This window comes from Macrotis lagotis, chromosome X (assembly GCF_037893015.1).
Source record: "Macrotis lagotis isolate mMagLag1 chromosome X, bilby.v1.9.chrom.fasta, whole genome shotgun sequence".
NCBI classification, from domain to species: domain Eukaryota; kingdom Metazoa; phylum Chordata; class Mammalia; order Peramelemorphia; family Peramelidae; genus Macrotis; species Macrotis lagotis.
This window is the reverse complement of record NC_133666.1, coordinates 186877065-186902625: the sequence shown is the minus strand read 5'-3', so window position 1 is coordinate 186902625 and position 25561 is coordinate 186877065. Positions and strand designations below refer to the sequence as shown.

Here is a 25561-nt window from a genome sequence, read left to right as displayed (position 1 = left end):
TCTGCCACTTCTTCCCCTTCAAGAGAAGGGGGATGGATGGCGGTAGAAGTGAAAGAATGTTCACTGGCCTTGGCACCAAGGACTGTGCTACTTTACAAATTATGCTCTTGTTTCATACTTCCCTCCAACCATGGAGGGTAGGTACTATTATCCCCATTTTATAGATGGGGAAACTTAGATTAAATAGGGGTTAATTGACCTGCCCAGGGTCATATGGCTATTAAATCTGAGGTCATATGACTTTGGTCTCCCCGATTCCATGTCTTATATTCTATCCCCAACTGCCCCAAATCTATGGATCTCCTATTTTATATTTAAATAACAACCCACAAAGACTGATTAATTTTCAATGCAACTTTATTCAATTGAATTATTCAAAAAATATTCAGTGCTAGAAATCTGGAAGTTTCAGACCGATTCCATATCACAATTCAAGATTTTTTCCCTTTAGGGCATGTTATTTTGGGAATGGGATTTCCAGAGGCGGAAAGTGGTCCTACAATCCAACCAGAAGGAAAACTATCTTCTAAGAAACAAAATAATTTTTCTATACTTCCCTGGGCTTGGGTCAGTTTGAACTGACTCTGGGTCAGATAATACTGGTCTATATCTTCAAACCCATTACTTAGGGAAAAGGTGTTATAAAGTTCCTGCATGTCATAACAGGCCTGTTGGAGCTTGTCTTGGAGGCTGCTTGGAAGACCTTGAACTTTAGGCATGAGGTCCTCAAAGGCTGACTGTAATTTCAAGGCAATGTTACGGGACATGTCCAGAGTCAGGGCTTCCAGGAGCTGTAAAAGTAAATGTTGCTGTTCATCCCAGCACAAATTCTATGATAACTGGAAAAAAAGACCTAATTAACAATTCCCTTTGTGTAGATTTAGAAAGCTATGTAAGTACATATATTCTAGTAGGCAATTAGAAATAGTTAACATTTAAAAAAATTCTGGGTTGGGAGTTGGAAAACTCCATTTAAATCCTTATTCTTTTATTTCCTACTTGTGGGCAAGATGCTTTGTACCTTAATCCTCATCTGTAAAATAAATTTAAAGAATTCTAAAGTTTTTGCCAACTGTAAGAACCTTCTTTAAACTAGCTTTCCCCATCAATATTACCACCCTTCTTCTAGTCACTCAGATTTAAAAATCGTCTGAGGATATATGTATATATATATAATATGAAAAGGATAGCAGAAAGAAGAAAAATCTATTTTCCAGGTCTATAGACTAAAAGGGATCTCTTTATTCACCTTATTATTAATCTGTTTCAATACCATGTCAGCTAGACTATTTCAATACCTCCCCCAATCTCAACTGATTTCCTTATTCCAGTCTTCCCTTTACAAAAGGCAGTATCAGTGTTTTGTTTTGTGGTAATTGGAGTCAAGTGGTTCACTCACATTCACACAGCTACTAAGTGTCTGAGGGTAGATTTGAACTCGGGTCTTGACTCCAGGGCTGGTGCTCTATCCACTATGATATTCAGCTACTCCTATTATCTTAATAAACTGTTCTCTTCCATAGCAAGAATTAGTATTGAGGAGCACTGGGCCTCAGATATTGGCATCCTACTTCTACCCCCTCCTGTATCAGTTATTTGCAGTCTTCCTCATTTTTGGTGGCAGGGCCTGTCCTTGAGTGTTCTGTGCAGGTCAGGTCCCTTTTCTTTCCTGTCTTTTGTATGACCCACCTGGCCTATAGAACTTATGCTTGTGGAGATCAGCAAAGATGACTTACATGGAGGTAGCTAGCGAATAGAGCACTGACCCTGGAGGAGGACTAGAGTTAAAATCTGACCTCAGACACTTAAATTACCTAGTTGTATGACCTTGGGCAAGTCACTTAACCCCACTGTTTTTTTTTCAAAAAATCAAAGATGATTTGCATTTGTTAATTATAGATCATGAAAAGATCTCAATCTTAAACCTTATCTGTTCCTGTCTTCCTCTGTTCTTTGTAGTCAGTGTCTTGTAAGTCACATGAATCAAGTTTAAATCCTGACTCTACTTGGAGCTTAGAAAGCCAGAACTTCAAAGTGATACTGCCAAGACTTTTCAGCTTTATATCTATGATCTTTTGAGTCTAGGTCTTTCTTATATTCCTTCAGCATATTCTGCTATTTATAGAAATCTAGCTTTCTCCTTGATGCCTTCCCAAGGTTGACTGCTTTTCCTCCTCAAACACCCAAAACAGGATCAGGAAGAACTAGAACACTATTGCTTTGTTCGTTCTGTCTCCAACTACTGTAATTCAGTAAGTAAATTATCTAAGTCTGCTCCTTGCTATCTAGTTAACTTTGTTTGTCATCTCTGGATCTACAGTTAATTTTCCCCCAAGCAAGACTGCTCTGTCTCAGTCTTATTCAAATCTCTGCTTCTTTGAAATATCTGGTCTTCTAGATTCTATATCCATATGATCATTGTCACCAAGCTACAGAGTAAAGTTATCTTATAGTTATTTATTCTGCATATTTAGGAGTAGTCACTTAGATATAGCTTCCTATACATTAGAACAGGATACAAAAAAAAAAAAGAAAAAAGTTATAACTAGTTCCAAGAACTTTGACAGTCTTATCTCTAAAATACCTTACTATAATCCCAATCTGCTGTTCTTCCTAGTTTTCCTCATCCTCAAAACAAGACAATCTTTCTCCAGAGGTACATTTTAGAAGCTAACTTTCTGACAAACCAACCCCCTCCCCCAGTTACAAACCAGAAGAGTCAGAATCCCAGTTGCCTGGATGATACTGAAAAAAATCTCAATACCTTTCTAGTCATTATACTGAGAATTATCTCCCCCCTTTTCAATTTATCCTTTGACTAGATGAAATCCCTTATCCTCCTTGAAATCTTCCTTTATTACTCTTAAAATTTCTTCTGTTATACTTTTGCCATTATTTTTACATACTAAACATTCCTATGAAGAATAAAGAAGTCATGAGTGCCTATCCTTAAGTGAAACATAGGTATCCCTAACAAAGATATGCTATTTTGTCTATTGATGTTGTTTCAGAAAGAAGGTTCACTAGAGCTTTTGAAGGATCCAGAAAATTTCAAAGTCAGCTAGGGCAATTAATGAACAAATAATTGGTAACTAAAAAGTTATTAGCAGCATTGAGGTCTCAAGATTATGAGTTTACCTTGGAACTTAATTTTTTTCCCTAGTCTTGTCTTCTATGGTTTACTAGATTAAGTATGGTCTTCTTTGAAATCTAACAATCAGACCTATGGTATATACTGATGTCTTAAGCTTTTGAGGTTTATAGAATAAAAAAATGGCACCATGATCCATCCTGAAGATAAATTTTCAACATTTCATGTATTTCATACCAATATCACATATTTAATATACATTAAAGATATACCCTATTGCCTATCAATTTACCTTAAATTATTCTAGTTATTGCTATTAAACATACATTGTCTTCATATCTCAGATAGTGGCCAATACCATTCTCCTAGGTACCCTTAGTTTTCAGCCTTGCTATTATCTCTGATTCTTTATTTTCTCCCAGTCTCATATGCAGCTATGGTGTGCTATGGATTCTACATCTGTTCGCTTCTTTCTACTCATAACTCCCATCCTGGTTCACATCCTCACTACCTTACATAGACTAGACAGCTCAATTAGATTCCTGGTCTCATCCAATTTTTTTTGTTCTGATTTCATAAGGTAACCAAAGTAATCTTCCTAAAGCAGAAGCCTGTCCTATCATTCTTTGATCTTTTCCATGGTTTCCTGTTACCCATTTTTTTTTAATAGTCCTTTTCCTATTTACATTTCTAGATTTATTTTACTTTCCCTTTCCCCTTTGACATTTTGTTTTAGTCAAGTTACTATCCTTGGAATCCCACCTTCCAATAAGATCCAATTCATATGTAACTAGAAAACTATTTCAAGATTAGTTCTTGTATTATTCTTCTGTAGTAGACCTTTCCAATCCCACAATTGTAAATTCTCTCCATCCTTCAATATTTACATGGTAAATTCTTCCTAGTTGAATGCTCCTTGATGCTTGAGGTTATCAACCATTTGAAATAGAGAAGGTAAAACTGAACAAATGTTCACAAGGTTACCCAAATACTCAGATTATCAGTTTGACATTAATATTCCACATGCCTATTAAGTCTGATACCTGTGGATCACCAAGTGCATTTTCTGACTGGCTCATACTCCACTTGATCCACATCTCAAATAGTTCCTTATGATAATTCTGCTGATTCTCAATATCTTGCTTGCTTAGATAAGTCTGGTGGAACAAAACATTTGGAAAACTTGAAGATTTAGGTCTGGATTATACATTTTTCAGAATTGAAGTACATTAGATTTATCAAGGCATCAGAAATTTTAAAATTCCTCCTTGTAGTTGATACCAACCTCTTACACATGCTATAAAAAATAACTTCTATGATGGCTAAGTGAAATCTAAAATTAAGCTCTCTTATACCATTTAACATCCCCCCATGACCTACGTAGTCATCTCAGAATCTCCTGATCTACCTTGCTATTTCTAGTAAGGTAAAGACCTGGGGGCAGCTAGATGGCATAGTGGATAGAGCACCAGCCCAAGAGTTAGGAGGACCCAAGTTCAAATGTAGCCTTAGACACAAAATAAATGCCTTAAAAAAAAAAAAGACCTGGCAGTGGGGTTTAACAAATAAGGTCAATAACAGTCAAAGTTTATGTAATCTTAGACAGCATTGAGAGACAATGTCCCTATCAGAGTATTTAGCTCTGACCAAAGCTAAATTTTTCTAATAGGATTACTTCTGGGCATTATATTGGAAAAACATCATTGATAAAATAGAGAGCAAAGAACATTCCGAATATTGAAAAGACCTTAAGACCACACTTCAGATGAACAATGTTTGGTCTAGAAAAGCATATCTTCAGGTATTTAAATGAGTTAACATGTACACAAAATTTAGATTTTTTTTAATCCTTTGCTCTTAGTAGAAGTAATGAGGGGAGAAATGTTGAAGCTATAGCCAAAGATAGGTTTGTTATACATAAGGAATTTATGAATAGGGAAAGAATGGGAGACAATTTACCATTACACAAAATGCCTTAATAATTGACTGCCTTAAGAAATGATGAATGGCCTAAGACATTAAATCAAACATAAAACATGAAGACAATATCAAAACATTCCAATATAGAAAGGAACTCTAACTTAAATTTTAGAAATTATTATTAGGAAGGAAACGATTGGTTTTTAGAAGGAACTTGGAGCATAGAAAATCCTACCGATTCAATTGCTTCATAGAACTGGTGCAAGAGTTGTCTGATGGTATTCTTGACACCTCTGATATTTTCCATAGCATTCTTATATGCCTGGAGCTGGAGATTGCTTGGCAGAGAACCTAGTGACATATAATAGCCTTCATCTGTTGGAGGGTCTTCTTTGTAATAAATTTCATCTTCCTCTGAAGATTCAGAAATATAAGTCATAATGAATTTTTTTTTTAAAACACTAAATTCTATTAGAATAGCATACCTAAATTAGGCAACAGTTACTAAACACTTACTATATGCTAAAATCTGGGAGAGTATAAAGAGGCAGTAAGAGACAATCCCCTCTACCCCAAGAATCTTATAATCTAATGGGGGGAAGACAATGTGCAAAAAAAAAAAAATATGTAAAGCAAGCTACATGCAGGGTAAGTAGGAAATAATTAATAGAAAGAAGGCTGTAATTGAGACACCTAGACAATCCATAGACTATTCCCTTTGCTTATAAGTTAACTATACCTCTGTGTCCAAATTTAGGACATTCAGGCACTATAATCATAAAACAATGCTATGGAGACTGTACTCTTAAACTTACATGCAAATGACTATTAGTATTTTTATATTTATAGGAAACTAGATGACAAGTAATAGGCTTCTTCAGGAACTAGCTAGACTGTTTTACTCTCAAATGCAGTACTGAATAAAGGAACTATAGCTATTTTTATAGTCACTGACCCTGGGTTGATGAGATAGGGAGGTATTCTTCCATATGCAGTTGTAATTCTTCTGGCGTTTGTTTTAGCTCCTTGACTTCAGACAAGATTTTCTCTTCATCAGAGTTAGATCTTGGGCTAACATCGTTGAGGTTTGGGGCATCCTCCTTGCTTGAGTAACCACTACTGGTATTTGTTAATGAATCATTTTCTTGCAATGGTGGAGTTTTGACAAATATAATCTCTTTAGATGAAGGTGGTTTCTAGAAAGAATAACATTTATAATACTCTTATGCTTTTAACAGGTTTTGGTTTGGTACCATCCACTTTAACTTTTTCATATCATGCAAACTAGATTTTTCTATCTAATTACTAAATATTCCATTATTTCAGTTTTCATTTGTTTTGATTTTTTGCAAGGCAATGAGGTTAAGTGACCTTGCCCATGGTCACGCAGCTAAGTAATTATTAAGTATCTGAGGTCACATTTGAATTCAAGTCCTCCTGACTCCACAGCTGATGCTCTATCCACTGAGCCACCTAGCTGCCCCTATTTCAATTTTCTTGATTCTTATGACCATCACTATGTGGATAAATCTAACCTATCTTAAAGCTTGGAAAGGCTTTCTCAATTAACAGGAATTACAAAGTGCTAAAAAGATTTGCCTACCTGAATGATAAAAAAAAAAAAGATTTATCTGAATGATAAAAAAAAAGATTTATCTGAATAAAGGTCAAGAAATATTCCCATTTTTGGATTCCTAGCAGTATAATTTCTATATAGTTGGTACTCATGTTGACTTTCTGAGCTTCACTTAAATGAGGTAGACAAAAAATATCTAGTTTTCACTTTTAAGTATTTAACTGCTTCAAGTTTCTTTTGGCAATTTCAGAGCCCCCTCTTATCTAACTCTAATTAGAATTTATTTTATTATTTTTTTTTAGGTTTTTGCAAGGAAAATGGGGCTAAGTGGCTTGCCCAAGGCCACACAGCTAGGTAATTATTAAGTGTCTGAGACTGGATTTGAACCCAGGTACTCCTGACTCCAGGGCCGGTGCTTTATCCACTAGGCCACCTAGCCACCGCTAGATTTTCAATCGTGTATTTTGTTTATATTTCAATGTTGTTAACATGAAAGTTCAAGATTCAATGGCAAAAAAAAATAAAGGAAGTGCTTTGAAATTACCCATTTAGAGAATGAAGGATTAGAGGCATATATAGTTGGAAACTAAGGAAACTAGTCAAGAATTGAATTGCACACAAACTAAAGTTGAGGTTAAACTAAGTATGGAAGTGGTTATCAGATATCACAACCAAAAAAGGACAGAAACCAAAGGAAATCTATAATTATGAAAACATGGATTAATGGTGGTAGTAGAGAAAACATGATATTCAAAGAAAAAAGGAATAGGTTTGGGGTGGGGGAAATAGAGGAGGCTCTACACAAGAATTGCAACATGACATTCAAGACTCAAAAAGTTTACTGTGATATCTTCTTGCAGAAATGGAGTTGGGGGCCGCTAGGTGGTACAGTGGATAGAGTACTGGCCTTGGAGGCAGGAGTACCGGAGTTCAAATCCGACCTCAGACACTTAATAACTACCTAGCTGTGTGGCCTTGGGCAAACCACTTAACCCCATTGCCTTAGAAAATCTAAAAAAAAAAAAAAAATGGAGTTTGAAAGCATATGAAGCTGAATGACTCATGAAATCCTTTGGAAGGTACCTGTCCTTTAATGGAAGAAAGTAATTAACTAGTCCATATGATCTTGATGTTGTCTTTGCTCAATTTTATTACCTTCCTTATTGATGCAGCTGCGTGGCTCTGGGCCTAGAATCAGAAGGCTGGAGTTCAAATCTAACCTCAGATTTACTAGCTTTGTGATTCTGCCATAACCTCTGCCTGCCTCAGTTTCTTCAACTGTAAAATGAAAATGAAAAATAGCACTTAACAGGCTATTGTAAGAACTCTTGGCACTTAAGTGTCAATTGCATTCCCTCTCCATAATTCTGAAAAATTATTTGAATGCTACAGCCAATCACTAGAGCATAGACTTCCCTCTGTGGTAGATATTTTACTAATATCTCTATCAGTGGTCTTTCTATATAGTCGGCCTTAACTTTGGAGTTTCAATTAGATATTTTCCCAGATTAACTTTGCTGCTAAGTTTTCCTTTTAGTCAATGTTTCATCTGTTGATATCAGTTTATTCCCTAGATTTTATACCACATTAAAGTTTGTTTTAATTTATTAGTTTTGGCATTCATTCATTCTTTTTTTTTTTTTTTTAATTTAAGGCAATGGGGTTAAAGTGACTTGCCCAAGCTCACACAGCTAGGAAATTGTAAGTGTCCAAGGCCGGATTTGAACTTGGGTACTCCTGACTCCAGGGCCAGTGCTCTATCCACTGTGCCACCTAGCTGCCCCCTCATTCTTTCTTAATATAATCTTTTCACAAGCTTTTATTCTGCCCTCTTCAATTTTCTACCTTTGTTAACTCCCTTTCAAATACTCAAAAAAAGGAATTTTTATAACCCTTATTCAGTATACCAAGTTTATTTATGAATACGAGCTCTTGAATTCAGTTGTGAATTTAAAAGAAGATTGTTTAAAAAGTTTAGAATGACTATATGTACTGGAAAGCCTGTAAAAGGTCATTTTAGACTATGTTCAACATATCTAGGCTTTTCTAATTACTTCTTTCTTATAAATAACTTAGTGCCAAGGTCTAATAGAATGCTATAAAGTAAAATATTTGTGTATTAGATGCAGGAGTAGATTGTTTTCATAGTAGAATCTGAATTAGCTCAGACTTAGTATAAATTACCTCCTCTTGGACCTGTAGTCCATTCATTCTCTCTTGGCTGACAGGCTCACTTGAAGCTGAAAAAATAAAAGAATTATTAGTTAAAAACTAGAAAGCGCTGATGGGTAAATCTCCAAATTGTTAAGTTAGAAGCAGTAGTGACAAATCTTTGAACCAAGAACAATTCAACTACCATATCTAATTTTTCCCTCTGCCTTTAAAAAAAAAAGAAATTTAAGGGAAGTTTCTATTTCACAGGAAAGGACTATGAAATTCAGAGGTCGAGTACTCAAATCTTTAACACACTAAGATGTTTAATAATTCTAATCTTTTTAGATGATTTACAGCAATAATTCTATATCATGATCTCTATTCTTTAAGGCATTTATTCTTTTTTTACAATTGGTATAAATATAAATATGTATTCTGAAGTAGCATCATGCTATGATATGGAATCAGAAATTAGGTTGAAATCCTATAAGACCTTCCCCTTTTCTCTGGTCTCAGTTCATTTGTAAAATGAAAGGGCTAGATGAAATGATCCCTTGATCCTCTTCTAGATCCAAATATAATTATCTATTCTTTAGTCTTGGGCATACTACTACTAATGTAATAACATTTCTGAAAAGTCCCAGTTGAAATTGTCATGGTAATATTAGGACATTTTCTGTAAACTATAGTTCTTCTTGGGAAGAACACTATACCAATATTGCTAAGAAAAGGAAACCTGATATTTTAACATATTTAGTATTACAGAAGTCTAATACTTAGATTTAGAAAGAATTTCCAGACAATAGGATTTCTAAGCTACTTGGGAGTAAAGATACATGATTTTGGTTTCCAACAAACAAAACTGTTTTGGTTCAGCTTTGAAAGTATATCATAACTTTGAGATTCTACATTGAGATTGAGTATGATATTGTCTCATTTTTAAGCCAAAAAGAAGGAATTTTACTTCAATTAGTAAGCAAATATTAAATCCCAAATTCAAATTTACCCCATTAAACAGATGGTACTGTTTTATTTGGTCAAAATAAAACATGCTATCTCCATTTTTAAAGAATCTTTACTAAGTGCAACAGGGTCATTTCCAATCAAAGCTTTACTTACTTTTGGAATTGAGCCTATCCACCACTTGTTTTGCATCATTAAGTATACAAGAGACAGTAGTCTTCTCCATCTTTGATGGGCTCAGTCTGGTTCCTGCAAGACAATGGGTCTTTTTTGCCACTAATAGATGTAAGGTCCATGCAAACCTCCTTTGCTTCAGTAGATATATGGAAGAGGTATCCTAGTCCTTTTTTTTCCTTTCCAATACAATCTAAGAAGAAGGTAGGACTAATTACATGAATCTCAAAGAGACTTTACATTATTGGTTGAACTACTCTGGGGATTTCCATCTTAGCAGAAGAACACATGTGACAATACAGTATAATAGAAGGAATACTTGATTAGGAGTTAATACCTAGGTTTGAGGTTTTTCCTGCTACACTAACTTTGGACAAGTACTTTTTAGCAACTTATTTTCTAGGTGGTGCAGTAGATAGAGCACTGGGAGGCTTGGAGTCAGGAAGACCCAAGTTCAAATACAACTCCAGATATTAGTTGTGTGACCCTGGGTAAGTCACTTCACCTTATTGACCTCAGTTTCCTATCTCTAAAAATGAACTGAAGAAGGAAATGACAAATAACCCAGTATCTCAGTCAAAAAACTCCCAAATGGGTTCATAAAAAGTTGGACATAACTGAATAGAGTTATTTCTTTATCTGAAAATACAAGTTTGTATTTTCTAGTATACAGGATCAAGAGAAATTAATATAGGAAAAGCAAATTATCCAAGCTATCTAAAAGTGATCTTGGTCAAAGAGTTGGTCGAAAAAGTCAATGTCTAAGGCTACAATATCAATTGCTGTCCCTTAATACTCAGACTTATTTCTCCTTCCCCAATCCTCCAAAATTTCCCTAGTCCCTTTATTCTGCATTAATACATGAATATAACAGAATATATTATATAACAATATTGCAACTTAGGATCCAATAGTGGTTATTTGGAGATCAGAGCAAGAAAAAAAGAGGGAAAGTTCATATGACCATTGAAAGGTACAAGGAAACCTTTCCCTACTCCAAGTTCAAGAACTCTTCTTCCTTGCCTAAAATAACAATGGAAAAAAACTTAATATGAATTTATGTATTAGTGCAATCTCCTTGTCATCTGAAAATGACAATGGTCCTGAGAAATAGCAGCTTTCCTCTTTCTTTCAAGAGCCCTGTAAAGAAGAAAGGTAGCATTTCAAAACTCCTGAAAGAATGGAGTGGAATGGCAAAGGGTTACCAGAACAATTATAGTGATGTAAGTAAGGTGAGTGTTGTATTAAGTCATCATTAGTGAGATGGCAAGTTGTTTGTTTTTTTTGTAAGGCAGTGGGGTTAAGTGGCTTGCCCAAGGCCACACGGCTAGGTAATTAAGTGTCTGAGGTCGGATTTGAACTCAGGTACTCCTGACTCCAAGGCCGGTGCTCTATCCACTGAGCCACCTAGCCACCCCAATGGCAAGTTTGAAAGTGACAAGGCCTGTATCTACTTCCATACTAGAAATTGTGACACCCCATATTCTTTTCACTAGGCCATCCCACCCCAGCATTTTAGAAGTTTAGTTTCTTTCTAAAGGAATTCATATGGGGTGGCTCAGTGGATAAAGCACTTGGAGTCAGGAGTACCTGGGTTCAAATCCGACCTCAGACATTTAATAATTACCTAGCCGTGTGGCCTTGGGCAAGCCACTTAACCCCATTTGCCTTAAAAAAACCACACACAAAGGAATTCATATTCCCATAGACTACTTACAAATCAGATCTTATTTCACTTTTGTGAAACAAGAGGAGAATTGAATGATCGACATGGAACTGCCAATTTTCACTCAACTTTTCAATCTAATAAGCAGTCAAATTCAGCTCAAAAATGAGAATACCCTCTAGAATTCAGATCAGAATTTTATTATTTGAGTAATTATAGAGTCTAAAATGCTTGAATTTCATACTTAAACCAAACCCAAGTTGAAGAATCAACTTTCTCTCAGGAAAGAAGTTGGTGCCTCTCAGCCTCTACTTCCCCACCTGTAAAATGGAGATAATTACATCACAGTCATGGGGTTATCATAAATATCATAAATCATGAGCTATGTAAGCTATTTGTAAAACCTTAGGAGTTGTACACAAGTCATTATTATCAATATCATCTCCTTCCTCCACCACATCTAGGTGGGGAGGGATTGAATCTAAGTACATGGCTCTCCAGGCCTTAAATGGCATGTAGATAGGATTACAGATTGACAGAACTTGCTGGTTTTGGTCACTATCTGCAAATATCAATATTTAACCATAAGCACTCCCTTGACCTGTGGTTATGCTCATTTCCCAGTGATTTAGGATTCTGAAAAAATGCTCAAGATTCTACCCCTCAAGTTTTAGGTCTTTAGGGCTTCCTGGTCATCTTCTATAAAGCATGCGCTCACAAAAACCCAAACACCAAATTAAACACCACAGAAAATTAACTGATTCAAAATGATAAAGGGTATAGAGAAACTTAACTGGAAATCGGTTTTGATCAATTTTCTGTATGAGCTACTCATTCAATTTCAGATCAAGTTAGAAGACCTTTTCCTTTAAGGAAAGAAGTCTTGTTTATCAGAAGCATTTAATTATACTTACACTAAGATCACCCCCACCCCAATCACAACCAATTAACTTGTTAGAATCACTTCAACAAAACTTTGTTTAATGTCTCCTATATACAGGGCACTAGAATGGACTCTAGGAAGAGAGGAAGCACTTAAAATAATATTGTTTGATATTTAAATAAAACCAATAATGACCTTACAAAGTCATTTTAATCCAAACTTCTCACTTTACAGATAAGGAGACTAAGGCTAAGAGAGATTAAGTCATTTGTCTAAAGTCAGAATTAAGAAATAAACCCAAGGGGTGGCTAGGTGGTGCAGTGGACAGAGCACCAGCCCTGGAGTCAGGAGAACCTGAGTTCAAATCCGACCTCAGACTTTAACTAATTACCTAGCTGTGTGGTCTTGGGCAAGCCCCTTAACCCCATTTGCCTTGCAAAAAAAAAAAAAGAGAGGGAAAAGAGAGGGAAAAGAGAGGGAAAAGAGAGGGAAAAGAGAGGGAAAAGAGAGGGAAAAGAGAGGGAAAAGAGAGGGAAAAGAGAGGGAAAAGAGAGGGAAAAAGAGAGGGAAAAGAGAGGGAAAAGAGAGGGAAAAGAGAGGGAAAAGAGAGGGAAAAGAGAGGGAAAAGAGAGGGAAAAGAGAGGGAAAAGAGAGGGAAAAGAGAGGGAAAAGAGAGGGAAAAGAGAGGGAAAAGAGAGGGAAAAGAGAAGAAGGAAACCCAAGCACTGACTCCAAATCCAACACATTCCCCCTCCTGTGTTACCTGACCACCTTGCTGATCAGTCTGGTAAGACACCCTACACAGAATGGATTATATTAGATAGGTACAAAGATGGGGAGATGGGGGGGGGTGGGAATAGTGAAGTGGGCAATGCTTTGTGGTGATAGTCTTCAGTCAAACTTAAAGGCCAAGGATTAAAAGATGGCAAAGTAAAGAATGTATGTCAACATCATCTAGGCAGTCCCCATTTTACTCTTGGGCTTATCCAAGGCTTTAAAGAACATAAAGAAATTTTGGGGTGATTCATATAAAAGTGACCAAGTATAATTCTTAGAGGCCCAGGAAAGAATGTTAGACAACCAGAGTCAGTATTTGTACATATTGTCATACTAGTCATAATGCTTTGACAGGGGAAAAAGAGATAGAATTAACAACTTGGGAGTTCTGGACTTGAGACATTTTGAAGAATTTTACAGGAATAAACCTGGATTTTGAGAGTTATTATTTGAAGAAATTTACAACTGTTAAGGTCTCCCCTGAACTTTTTGAGTTGCCAGATTTTCCAAAAACATTGAACCCAGAGCATTTAGGAAGACTTAAATATATTCTTAAATATATTAGGGGCAAGGCTTTTGCCATCACCTTCCTATTCTTTTCCTCCTACTTTTATAGTACCATATATGCAAACTTTTCTAAGGCCTGAACTCTTTGGACTCTACATACATGTTCATTTCTCTTGTAATAAACCTGATTTTTTACATAAGTATTGTGACATGATGCCTGTTGATACAATTATAGTAGAGTGTTAAGGAAAACTCAACTCAATACTATTCTACTAAACATCTAATTCAAGTTTTTTAAATCTAGTTTCAGAAAAAAGTTAACTATTTCAAGGTATCATGGTGTAGTGGGAGGAAACAGCTCTGGATCTGGAGATCAGAAGACTTCAGTTTAAGTCCTAGCTGAGAGACCTTTTAGTAACAACTCTTTGGACCTTAATTTTTTCATCAATAGAGTAAGAGAATTGGATCAGATGTTTTCAACCTTCAAACCCTGAAATGCAATCAATTGCCACCATTGATCAATTCTTCAATCATTTCTCAAATTGTCAACTACAAGTTCATTAGGATTCTAGTCTTTGCTTGAACATACAATAAAATCTTCATTGAACAGTAAATACGACATCTAAAATAACCTTAAATGTCTTCTACCCAGCTATATTATGATAGTGATATGCATCCTTTAAAGTCAAAGATTTTTTTTCCTTAAAAGGATACTAGTTTTCTTGTATAAAGCAGAACACCTCCATTGAATTAAAGGGCTAATCCTACAATCATTCAGCAAAGCAGCTCTCAAACTCCCCACTTACCTAGTGACAATCCCTGAGGATTCAGCCACAGAAACTTCTTCTACATTCTTATCCTATATATACACTTTGGTGGTGAGTGCAAGTTGAACCTTTATCATTGGCAGCTGAAGCAAATAAACAATCAACAAATGAATTTCAAGTCCTGCTGCCAATGAAGATTATGAGATAGCTGGCAGAATCAGGGAAGTCAGTCATTTGAAAGGATCCACATTAGTTCTCACACCTGTGATTCTTACTGACAGAGCATCTTGCCTTTGACTTTTCAGTATATATATTTTTTAAAAAGCATTTATTATCCTGGGTAATTTAAATAATCTCCTTTACAGACCTAGCTGAATTATTTTATTACTATATAAATAAATTATGAATTTAAAAGATTTCCAAATGGTTCTTTCCTTACAAATAGCCCTCTGTAGAACAGGGCTATTTCAATTAAGTGTAGGTAAACAGATTAAAACCACAAGTTCATTCACTTACCAATTATTTATTAGGTGCCATGCTGTAGGGGCAGGGAAGAGAAGAAATAAGGAAAGGTTATAAGGTCAAGAGGGATTTCACTAGTATCAGTGATCTTTTCTAACTTCTTTCCTTTCCTATAAAGACCTGGTCAGTCTGATGTCAACCTACCTTAGTAAGCTCAACCTGATCTATTGTTTCCTCTATCTATATTTCTAATTAAAATTATTTATTTTATAATTCATGTGATATGGCCAAATTTAGTGCCAACATAGTATCTCTGAATAAATGATGGCAGAATAATAATTGAAATGAGAGAGGTTAAGGGAAACTAGGCATGTGTGTGTGTGTGTTTAATTGTAGAGATAGCATGCTGTACATATTATATAAATGTCTATGCAGAAATAATATATGGGAATATGGGGGAGAATACTTGCAGTTGGGTGGGAAATTAAGAAAGGTCTAATGTTCAGTGTGGTATTGGAACTGAGTATAGTAGGGATTTTAAGGGATATAAATGAGTAAGGATTCTCTGGACTGGAGAGACAGTCACTGAAAAGGCATACTATGCTAAATGTGAGGAACCCTAAGTAGGCCAGTTATCTGAAATGTTGAATGTATAAAGGGAATGATGTACAATAAGTCTGGGAAGGTAGGTTGGAGTGAAGGGTTTTAAATGTAAAAAAAATAGTTGCTATTTGATCTTATGGGTCGTAGGAAGAAGCCACTAGAGTTTATTGAAATAGGAAGTGGTATGGTTAGACCTCTGTTTTTTTGAAAATCATATGGAGGATTAGGGATAGGAGAGATTAGAAACTACAAGTCTAATCAAGATGCTAGTACAATAGATACAGGTGAGAAATGCTGAGGGCCAATTTTGGCAGTGTGACTAGAGAGGAGAGGAAAAATGCAACCTATACAAAGATGGTGGTGCCCTCAGTGGAAATAAAGTTTAAAAGTGTTAGACTCTGGGGAAAAGGAAATAAGTTCTGTTTTAGGGCATGTTGAGGTACCAATACAATAATCAGTTTGAAATGTCCATTAGGTGGCTGGTGATAATATAACTGGAGTTCAAAAGATAAAAAAACAATAAATAATATATAGATCTAGAAATTACCTCTAGAGAGATGACCATTTAACCTTTGGGAATTGGTGAGATGCATTAGTTTCTGTTTAGGTAATCTCCATCAATGGATAGGAAGTTTGGAACTTTGTCAAGATCATAAATGTTTATTAAAGAGATTATTTTGATTTGATGAAACTGGAATAAAAAGATTTTACATTTATGTATCATTTCATGGCTTAGAAATTGGTTTACATGGATTATCTCATGTGATCATAATAATTATGAAATTGGGCAGTCATTATTATGATTATTTTTAGAGATGAAGAAACAAACTCAGAGGAACAAAGTAACTTGCCCAGAGTAGTTAGTTTTTGACATATGAAATAAGCTAATTTCTCAGCAAGGTATTTAGAACAATATCATAGGAGTTGATCAAGTTTCTAGATTGTACCAGAATCTAAAAGTGAGAATTCTCATATAGTGGTAATAATCACTTGACCTGCATTGGAACTGGACATAATGGAGAGGAAAATATTCTCTTTACCATCTGTCAAGGTAAAAATTTATATGCACATATATGTATATATGTGTATATTTAATATAGAAATATATATGTATTGTGTTTATTAATATATGTATGTACAATACAGAATAATATTTACTTTGGAATACAAGGCTATCTCTAATTGTTTCAGACCAGAAGACATCTTTGTGATGGTACCAAAACACCTAGTTGGGCATTCAGCTGAGATCAATATTTCTTTGTGGCCTTAGGGAAGCTGACTGAGAAATCTGAGAGAATCATATGGACAGGTGTTGATATATTTGAAAATCAGGGACTCTTGAACTAAGAGTGGTATATTGATTTCAAGTATTCAGATATTAAATGGATCTGTGATCTCATCTATTCCAAAGGTCCCTCAAACAGTTTTGATTACTTATCCAGGTCTATCCATTTTGCAATACTTTTGTCCATGTCCTTTCTAAGTTTGTCACAGATGATAGTCTTCACCATCTGAGAGACCTTTTCCACTTTCTCCTGCCAGTTCAAGGTCATTTCACCAGTAGGTTCCTATGGCTGTCCATCTGTGTGTCTCCTTTTCTCTTACTCTGTGGCAAGCCCATATCCTTTCTGTATCATACAATTCCTTTTATCCCATTCTTTTTTTGGAGGGGCTCATTTGTTATATCTGCTAATCTACATGCTTCCACTATGAACTTCTTTGTTGTCATCTCTTTGACATTCTGTTTGAACTTTTTGGAGACAGTAAAAATTCATATCTTGTCAATTAGCAATACCAGTAGAATGTTGACATTAAAAGAGATGGGCCTTTGCTTGCAAGGGAAACTTTAGGTCAATAAAAGAACATTGTAGTTTCCCAAAGCCCTTCCTTCCTTGAAGTACAACTCTGGACCCAATTCACTGTCCATCTGTACTGTCTGTCTTAGATATGCAAATTTATGGACAAATTCTATAACTTGTTCATCAAAATCCAAGTTCGTGATCCGGGCAATCAGCACTGAAACATCAACATTTTTCCCCACACACATTCTTTTGAGTGAATACAGATCTCCTCCTGGAAGCTCTCTCCAAAGTTCAGGGGTTTGATGCAGTTAGCACAATGACATCTACAAAAAGAATTATCTGGAGGAGCTCACTGTCCACAGGACTCTAATAGATCTATTCTCACTGTCAAGAACAACTTTGGTGAGCATATATTTCCTTATTTATCTTTATTGCCTGATATTTATCATTAAAGCAGTTTAAATGGGGATGGGGATATCATTATTATTATTTTTATTTTTGAAGCAATCAGGGTTAAGTGACTTGCCAAGGTCACACAGATAGTAAATATCTGAGGCCAGATTTGAATTCAAGTCTTCATGACTCCAGGGCTGGTGCTCTTTCCATTGTATTACCTAGCTGCCCACTGAACAGGTTTCTAGATAGATAGATAGGTTTTTTCCATGAAATCTTGAATAATTTTGATGTATAGATGGAAGGCTATAATATATTGTTCTTTTGTAATCAACAAATAATGAACACAGTATGATGTTAATATTATCAGCATTAACGAAGATGTAGTCCATTGCTGAAAATCACCTGAGAAAGTCTCCTTGTTTCCTCTCAATACTTTCCATTTTTTTGTTCCCTTTAGACCATATCTACCTCTTCTATAAGCACATAAAAGATTGTATCAGTATGATTTAAATGTGATGATTATATTATATTTGATGGAGAAAACAGTTTCTTATAATGATTTTTGCAAATTTTTCCATTTTTATTCTATAGTCTTTCTTCAATTTTCATCCTTGGAGAGGTGTTGTTGGATATTTCACATAGTTTAAGGTCAATTAGATTGTTTAACTAGCTAGGGCTATTTCAATTATTTTCCATGTGTTTTTTTCACTATTCTTTCTTTTTTTTAAATCACATTCTTAGCTCCAATAAATTGTCTAACTGTACACAGAGAGGTCTGGGATATTCCTACATCACTTAAAAGTCTTTTGTTATCTGTTAAAATCTATTCCATTTATTGTATAACCTTGTGTTTGCCATCTATCAATTCTTTTAATCAAAAACAATATTTGTGATATAGAAGCATGAGATACCTGTATAATCTATATCTTTGGGTATTCTTTTCTTCCTGCACTATCCTTTCATATCTATGTCTACCTATAACTACATCTACATATATCTTTGTCTCTCACTATCTCGATCTTTATCTTTTATTACCTATACAATGAAGTAGCAATAGAGTTTATATTAATTAATTTGGAGAGTCTCATCAAGTTCTTTAAAGAACTTATATCTCTGTCCTCAGTGACTAATGGTGTGCAAATCATGGTGAGTCATTTTCATGGTGTTCTTTCTGCAAATATTTATTGTTATAATACATTATTGATCAATATATAATTTCAATATAGAATAATCAAATATCTGATGAAATAATGTTTCTAGTTGACTTTGGGTATACAATAAAATCTTTTCTTTGCCTCCCCAAAGAGAACCTGTGACCCGTCCTTCACATTTTATAACTTCTATCATCTGGAAAGAATATTCTTTCTAGCAAGAATATCAAAATTGATATAATTTAGCTCCTCCAATTATATGTCTACTTTTTGGTCACTGTATGAAGATCTTGCATTTAGAGTAAGACTAGTCAAAGTTATATAAAAAATATTGAGCTTTACTTATTTATTGATAATCTAAAAATCTCTTAATATTTAAGTTTCCTCTAACTCTTCCCTCACCACTTTGTCATCATCATGTAGTAGCAGGGGGAGGGGAGGGGAGTATCAGGGCTAATGACCATTTCTTATTTTAACTTGTTTCATAGGTTGCCATAGCCCAAAAAAATATTCATCATTAGGTGTTCAGGCTATTGGGGGGGGTGATGTTTAAGGATACATTATCCTTAGAAAATTGTCTTAGAAGCCTGGAAGGATTTGCATTGAACTAATGCTGAGCAAGATGAGCAGAACCAGAAGAACATTGTACACCCTAAAGCAACATGGGGGTGATGATCAATCTTAATGGGCTTGCTCATTCCATTAGTGCAACAATCAGGGGCAATTTTGGGGTATCTGCAATGAGGAATACAGAGAAAGAATTGTGGAGTTTAAACAAAGACCAAAAACTATTACCTTTAATTTAAAAAAAACCCCATTATCTTATTATGTAATTTTGCTATCTCTTATACCTTATTTTTTTCCCTTAAAGATATGATTTCTCTCTCATCACATTCAACTTCTATCAATTTATACCATGGAAACAATGTAAAGACTATCAGACTGCCTTCTGTGGAGGGTGGAAGGAGGGAAGTAAGATTGGGGGAAAATTGTAAAATTCAAAAATAAATAAATAAATTTTTAAAAAAGAAAAAAAATTCTCTTAGGACTTGAGACTATCCTCAAATCCTCTCCAGTATTTAGAACTTGGCAGAGGTGCTAGTTGTCACTCTGCTGACACAGTTTTCAATTGGTCAGAGAATTTATCAAGCACTGTTCTAAGAGCAGGTGATACAAAAGACAATAGTGAAATAGTCCTTACCCTCAGGGGGCTTATTTTAATGAAGCTAAAAACATAAGCACAAAGGTATATATGCAAAACGAGGACAAGATAGTTTTGGGAGTGGGGTGCCTTAATGTCTTGGAGGAACTGGAAAAGAGTTAATGAAAAGACAGTGTTTGAGCTGAGTCTGAAATGAAACTAGGGATTTGAAGAAGTAGAAGTGTGGAAGGGGGTGCATTCTAGCCAATGGGGGACAGATAGCTCAAAAGGGAGAGTTGAAGGATGGATTGGATAATACTATTAAAGAAGGATTCTTTGTTATTGTTGTTGGGGTTGTTTAATTATCTTTTAGTCAGGTCTGACTCTTAATGACCCCTTTTAGGGTTTTCTTGGCACAGACGCTAAAGTAGTTTGCTATTTTCTTCTCTAGTTCATTTGACAGGTGAGGAAACTGAGGCAAACAGGGGTAAGTGACTTGCCTAGGGTCACATGCCTAATAAGTATCTGAGACTAAATTTGAACTCAGGAAGATAAGTTATCCTAACTACAGTCCTGGAGTGTTCCACCCAGCTGTCCTAGAGGGATTCTAACTAATACTATTAATAGTTATTGGTTGTAAAAATACCTTAATTAAAGATTAAGGGGGGGGATCCTTAAAGATCAACAATTTCAAAATTCTCCTGATTAATTCAATTACAGATCCCTATTTTGGTGGAATGTATTGATATAAATGTTCATCTAGGATATAGCATATTTTTTAAATAAATGGATACCAGGAATTTTCAAAGCAAAATATAATTAGATCTATTTTCATAGGCTTAAGTTTTGCCCACTTACTCAAATAACACTGTTAGCACTGAGATATTCTCATAGGATCCTAAGGGCAGGAACTGTTTTTGTTTTTGTGTTTCCATTTCTAGAGTAGGACCTGGAACCTATTAAATGCTTATTATTGAATTGAAGCATATCATTTAGAACTCTAGAACATTTCAGGAGCCTACAAAACTGCATTTTGAAAAATAATCCTCTCCTCTAAGACTGAAGAACTGGGTCAATTTTTAAATATACATACATATATATATACACACATAACTATCATATTCTTAATGAATTAATATGCATCCTTGTCTAGAAGAATCAGGATGGTACTATGATATTGAATTTCTTATACCTAACTGGTTGGCTAAATATTTTACTTATTACTTTCAGGTATACCCATACGACTCTGAACAGTTGAAAAGCTGTTAACATAAGATCTCCTTATGGGCCAAACTCTATCAATAATCCTTGGACATGTTTGAATGAAAGGACATTCATTAAGTGATTGTTATGTGCCAAAAACTCTGCCAAGTTCTGGAGATATAAATACCAAAGTAAGAAAACCCCTGTCCTTGGTGAACTTCATTCTTTTTTTATGGTGTCCATTTCCAATAAGTTTCATTCTCCAGAACAAGAATTCAATTTCTACATGTTTATAGTACTGAAAAAGAGCAATATTGTTCACTTTTCTTCCTCTGCTCACTTTCCAGGGTTCAGAATGTCTAGTTTTACCCAGTAACTCAAATGCTATTTTTATTTTTTTATTTTTTTGCAAGGCAAACGGGGTTAAGTGTCTTGCCTAAGGCCACACAGACCAGATTTGAACCCAAGTACTCCTAACTCCAGGGCCGGTGCTTTATCCACTATGCCACCTAGCTGCCCCTATCAAATGCTATTTTTATACTGTCTTTTGCCTTGTCTACAAATTTGAGTTGTTCAACTTTTGAAGACTTGTGTAGACTCTCTCTCTTGTGGTGCACTTAGTCCATTTCTTCTGCACTGAGTCTAGTGGAAAAAGCTTCAGATAGGAAGGACTGTTCCACTGCTGGGAAATCCACAGGTGTGATGTAGTTATGACCCCCATACTCTGGTACAGCTTGGTAATGTTGGTGGTTGCATACTGTCTCCATTTCTTCCTGCTGGATGTTCAAATTCTTCCTTCTTGGGTATCTGGTTTTTGTCCAGTCAGCTGATTATTATTATTGTTATTATTATTATTATTATTATTACATTTGTCAAGGACCATCTGTCTTCATTGTGGTTTCATTTCAAATAGAAATGAGGGCCACAAAACCAAACATTAGGATTCTTTCAGATCATATATTGACTTAGAAATACACATATTAACATGATCTATGTTTTATTGCATTTTTATTTTTCTTGCTAAAAATTTCCCAATTATATTTTTATCTGCTTTGGAAGTATGTTTGACTCCTCTGGTCATCACTAATTTTGCCTTTGAGTTGGGGAGGAGGACCATATTTTCCCTCTCTAGGTGATTTGTATATGGTCTTTCTGGTTTGAAACTGAACCTCCTTGATACGGTGTTTGCCATATTTGCCATATTTTAGAATATGATCTTGAGGGTAATGGCTGCCATAATTTTCTATTTGGATTCCCCAGCACATACTTGTAAGCACTTATTATATACTTTTCCATTCTATCTCCATGTCTTTCCTTTGGCCGTGGCATGAAGTGAGACTGTAATAAAAAGTGTCTGAGACTGAATTTAATCTGTCAGACTGGTCCTTATTAATTTCTGGGAAGGTTTGAGTGTCCAACGTATAATAGTACTATCAGCATCTTGGATCAATAAATCAATCAATTAGCGTTTATTAAACACTTACTTTGTGCCTTATACTATATACTAAGCACTGGTGTTGCAAAAATGAAAAGCAAAAACAATTCCTGTCCTCATTACTTCTTAAATTGTTTTGACAGAAAACTTCACATAGGATTGGGAAGCAGCTGCACAGATTTTAAGTAGAATTAGAAAGGGCTTTCTTGCAGCAGGAAGGATCCTTCCACATCACTGGGGACATCATGCCTCTGGGTCTTTAATAATAATAATAACTAGCATTTCTATAGCACTAGCAGTTAGGTGGTATCATGCATAGAGCTCCAGGCCGGAATAAAAAAAAACTCATTTTCTTGAGTTCAAATCAGAACTCGGACACTAATTGTGTGACCCTGGGCAAGTCACCTAACCCTGTGTGTCTTAGTTTCCTCATCTACAAAATGAGATGGAGAAGGGAATGGCAAATCATTCCAGTATCTTTGCAAGGAAACGCCAAATGGGATCACAAAGAGGACTCAACAACAACATATAGACCTTGAACACATTTTACAAATATTATCTCATTTTATCCTCACAACAACCCTAGAAAGTTGGTGCTATTTTTATTCTCATTTTATGATTGAGGAATTGAGGAAAAGAGAGACTGAGTGATCTGCTTAGGGTCACATAGTTAGTACCAGAGACTGAATTTGAACTCAGGTCTTTCTGACTCCAGGTCAGTGCTCTATTTGCTGAATCATTTAGTTGCAGCTTTAATCTTTCCCCCATTTTGAGCTTATTATTATAATATCATCATCCACCTTTAAGGAGCAATAACAGCAAACAGCAGCCTTTCTCAGTATGAAATTTCTTGGTACCACGTGATCTATTATGTAAATAGGAGTGTATTAAGACATTAAGAACTTATAAATAAATGCTAAAACAGCAGAAAGGCTACATCTCTTACAGATTATAAGTCAATAAAATAGTAATTCATACAGGGAACAAGAACAAAACATACAAATCTAAAGAGCAAACAGGTAATGACATCCTGAATAATGAACAGATAAAAGAATAAAACATAAAACCCAATAACTACATAAAAGAAGATGATACAATTATACAATGTGGATGTTGTAACTAAAGTAACTATAATTTGGACCCCTAGGAAAAAAACTGGTTCTCTAGTGAATCTGAACGGTACTTAAAATCTATCTGATCTAGACTTCTCATTTTACTATTGAGCTAATGGAGGCAAAGAGGTTAAATGCTTTTATTATATCTGAGGCAACTAATGGTCACAAAATTTCTTTTCCTATGCCTCATTTTAACATAGAGATAAGTCCTGGATTCTCATTTACTACATTATCAAAGGACAAGATTCAACAGGTTATATATTATGTTGGAAAGACTTCTAGTTCCAGTAAGAGAGCTAACAAAACTGATTAATCAAGTGCTTTCTGTAATGTCTGTAGTGTTATACCCTTTCTAACTATTGTCATAAGAATATCGTTCTGCTTCTGAGAATTTTGTAACTGCCAGTGGGAAGCAGAAACAGCTACATGAGTTGTATAAATGGATCAATATTGTCTGATGGGAAATATAAATACATGTATGCATACATTTATAAATAGCTATGGTAATAATCAGTCGACAAGGATTTATAAAGCATCCATGATGTGTTTGTTTTAAGCAATGTAGATAAAATGGCAGCAATAAAACAGTCCTTATCCTCAAGGAGTTTATATTCTGAAGGGACCAATAACATGTATACATGTTAATACATGCTACATACAAAATAAATTCAATGTGATAATGGAATAGTGGGCACTGTCAGGGAGAATGGAGGACAGACAATACAAAGGCATAGAGATGGGAAATGGAATGTTCTATGAGCAGAGTAACAAAGAGGTCAATATGACTATCACAGAGTGGGAGGAGCTTGAGATGGAAAAAGAAAAAAGTAATATGGGACCAGGTTGTGAAGACCTTATTTGTTGAGTTTTTAAAATAAATTTATTTTAAAAATAGTTTTGCTAATTTTGTTCCACATATATTTCCTACTGTATCCTTCCTACCCTAAAACTCTCTAAGGGAGACATCTCTTGCAACAAAGAAAAAGCACAGCAAAATAAAATCAAATTATTGAAAAACTTTGATAATATATGCTGGTTTAAACAGTATAAGGCATTTGAGGGAAGGTATTTGAGATGTTCAGGAGGACTAGCATTTCTGATGTGAGGTCTTCCCAAGCCCTTTTCATGACTGCTCATCCACCTTTGTTGTTCGCCAGATTCACCTAACTCACCTGTGACTCCAAGAAGATGTAGCATATAGAGTGACCACATCCTGGTAAACCATCTCAGGAGACAGGCTAAACTAGGTTGAGAGTAACTGACTCAAAATTATCCATGAATTATGGGAATGTCTACCCCAAGCATATGAAGGCTGGCCCGACCAGAATGGGCAGATGAGAAAAATTTGTTCTCAGTGACAATAAAGATGACTTAAGATAAGTCACCTTAAGTGCTATGGAACACTTAAAGAGTTTGGCCAGACATCAAGAATGCCAAGGTCATCTACTGCTTCCGGCCATTGCTAGTCATTTTACTTTTGGCTTACCACTGGACTTCAATGACTCAAGAAGAGAAAGTAAAACACCCTCTACTACACTTAAATCCAATTCACCCACCAGTCAAGACATCACCTGTATTTCACTGGTCCTCTTCAGAAATGGAGGACAGACAACAGCAATTAGAGAAATGAGGGCTTTATCAGAGATATTCATTATAAAAAAGTTTTTCCAGCTTTCTCCTTTCATTTAAATTTTGTTTTTAGTTTTATTTATGCAAAATTTTATGTAATTAATCAAAATTATCCATTTTACATCTCATATTCTCTCATTTGATCA

General features: G+C 35.2%; 1 protein-coding gene across 3 annotated transcripts in view; it reads right to left on the bottom strand.

Annotated features, from left to right (window-relative positions):
- Positions 1–361: 361 nt before the first annotated feature.
- Positions 362–25561, bottom strand: part of LOC141500706 (perilipin-3-like) — a 31330-nt gene continuing 6130 nt past the window's right edge. Inside the window, exons 2-7 of one of the 3 annotated variants that reach the window (XM_074204105.1) lie at positions 9861–10071; positions 8772–8827; positions 5967–6207; positions 5247–5425; positions 4135–4248; positions 362–791 (exon numbers count right to left, since the gene is read on the bottom strand). In XM_074204105.1, the coding sequence (XP_074060206.1) occupies positions 432–791; positions 4135–4248; positions 5247–5425; positions 5967–6207; positions 8772–8827; positions 9861–9930 (1020 nt within the window). In that variant the 5' untranslated portion in view covers positions 9931–10071 and the 3' untranslated portion in view covers positions 362–431. The remainder of the gene's footprint in view (positions 792–4134; positions 4249–5246; positions 5426–5966; positions 6208–8771; positions 8828–9860; positions 10072–25561) is intronic. The other 2 variants (XM_074204104.1, XM_074204106.1) reach the window with 2 other exon arrangements.